This window comes from Geospiza fortis, unplaced genomic scaffold (genome assembly GCF_000277835.1).
Source record: "Geospiza fortis unplaced genomic scaffold, GeoFor_1.0 scaffold130, whole genome shotgun sequence".
In the NCBI taxonomy this organism is placed as follows: Eukaryota; Metazoa; Chordata; class Aves; order Passeriformes; family Thraupidae; genus Geospiza; species Geospiza fortis.
Genome location: NW_005054300.1, coordinates 12401538 through 12402912, shown reverse-complemented (window position 1 = coordinate 12402912; position 1375 = coordinate 12401538). Strand labels below are relative to the sequence as shown.

At 45.6% G+C, this 1375-nt stretch overlaps 1 protein-coding gene across 1 annotated transcript in view; it reads right to left on the bottom strand.

Annotated features, from left to right (window-relative positions):
* FUT11 (fucosyltransferase 11) overlaps positions 1 to 1370 on the bottom strand; it is a gene marked incomplete at its 5' end in the record, with an annotated part of 4938 nt that extends 3568 nt beyond the window's left edge. The window contains one exon of the mRNA XM_005417412.2: positions 1173 to 1370. Coding sequence (XP_005417469.1) covers positions 1173 to 1370 — 198 coding nt within the window. The remainder of the gene's footprint in view (positions 1 to 1172) is intronic.
* Positions 1371 to 1375: the final 5 nt, after the last annotated feature.

The window sequence follows — 1375 nt, the reverse complement described above, 5'->3', positions numbered from 1 at the left end:
CTTTCCCTAGAGACTATTCCTAGAGTCCATGTTCTACAAGTTTTAGAGAAAACCAAGTGCTGAGTTCCAAAAGCAACATTAGCCACGCTACAGACTGAGGGGCGAGGAGAGCAGATGCAACCCAAATATGTATTTATTACTGGATAAATCAGAAACTGACAAGTAAAGAACAGCATTTGACTCTATGTCAATTTAAACATTCTCTTTCTACTTAAGAAAGTACTACTAGTGCTACTTAGTGCTTTTCCAAACAGTTATTACACAGAGTTCCAGCCAGTCTCAGCAAGCTGAGAGAATTTTTCCATTTGTTAGACTGAGAAAAACTGATACAGGGAGCTAAAAGAATACCGTCTAAAAATATAACACAACATGCTTGAGCTGGAATCTGCACCACACTTTGAGAAGACAGTAATTTTTTAAAAATTATTTTGCCTTTGCTTCACTACTCAATACATGATGACCTTACACAGAACAGTAACAGAATCATGACCAATAGAAACAACAGAAACCACTAGAAAAAAAAAGTCTCTGGCAAAGTCTAAAAACAGATTATTTTTTAAAAATCAATCTAATATCCTTCACACTTTTTAAGAGAAAAAATGCATTTTTTTCCTGATTGGAAGAAACATTATTTTACTTTATGAAGCTACTCACCATCAGCTGTACCATAGCACAACAAACCATCACAGAAACAATATGGTCCTACCACAACACAGGTAAGGAGCAGATTCTCACAACAGAGCAACCTGCCTTTTAACTTCACTCCTGTACTTTCAAACGGGAGCGAGGCTTGTAAAGCGACAGCCTTCCTGTATGCTAACTTCAAAATCCAGAGATTTCAGCAGCTTCTAGCATTTGATCCTCAAGACCGAACTTATTCAGGCTTTGCCCAGCTTGTGACTGATCCCGAGTGCGCCAACTCAACATCTAACATCTGCATCAGGCCTACCTACTGACATGCGGTGTAGTCTAGATCACGCTTTGGGAAGGAATACAACTAGTTTTTCTGTCCAGCTTGTAGTCAGCATGCATCCCGTTAAGATTCGTGTCTTTGCTAAAAACAAGGACAAACAAACCCCATTAAAACGAGGCGGTAGAGGGGAGCAGCCAGGTGTTCCCAGCTCCGAGAGCCGCCCCACGCCACAGCTTCCCCGTGCACTCAGCCCACCTACCTGGATGTACTTCATGAGCTCCCGCACGTAGCGGTCCCGGTCCGAGGGCACATCGCAGTGGGACTGCATGTACAGCACGGGGCCGTAGCCCTTCCGCCGCCACGCGTCCTTCTCGGCCAGGGGCACGGCCGGGGCCCGCAGGTACGCGGTGCCGGGCAGCCACTGCAGCGTGAGCGGGTAGTCGGGCTCCCGCCGGGAGGGGG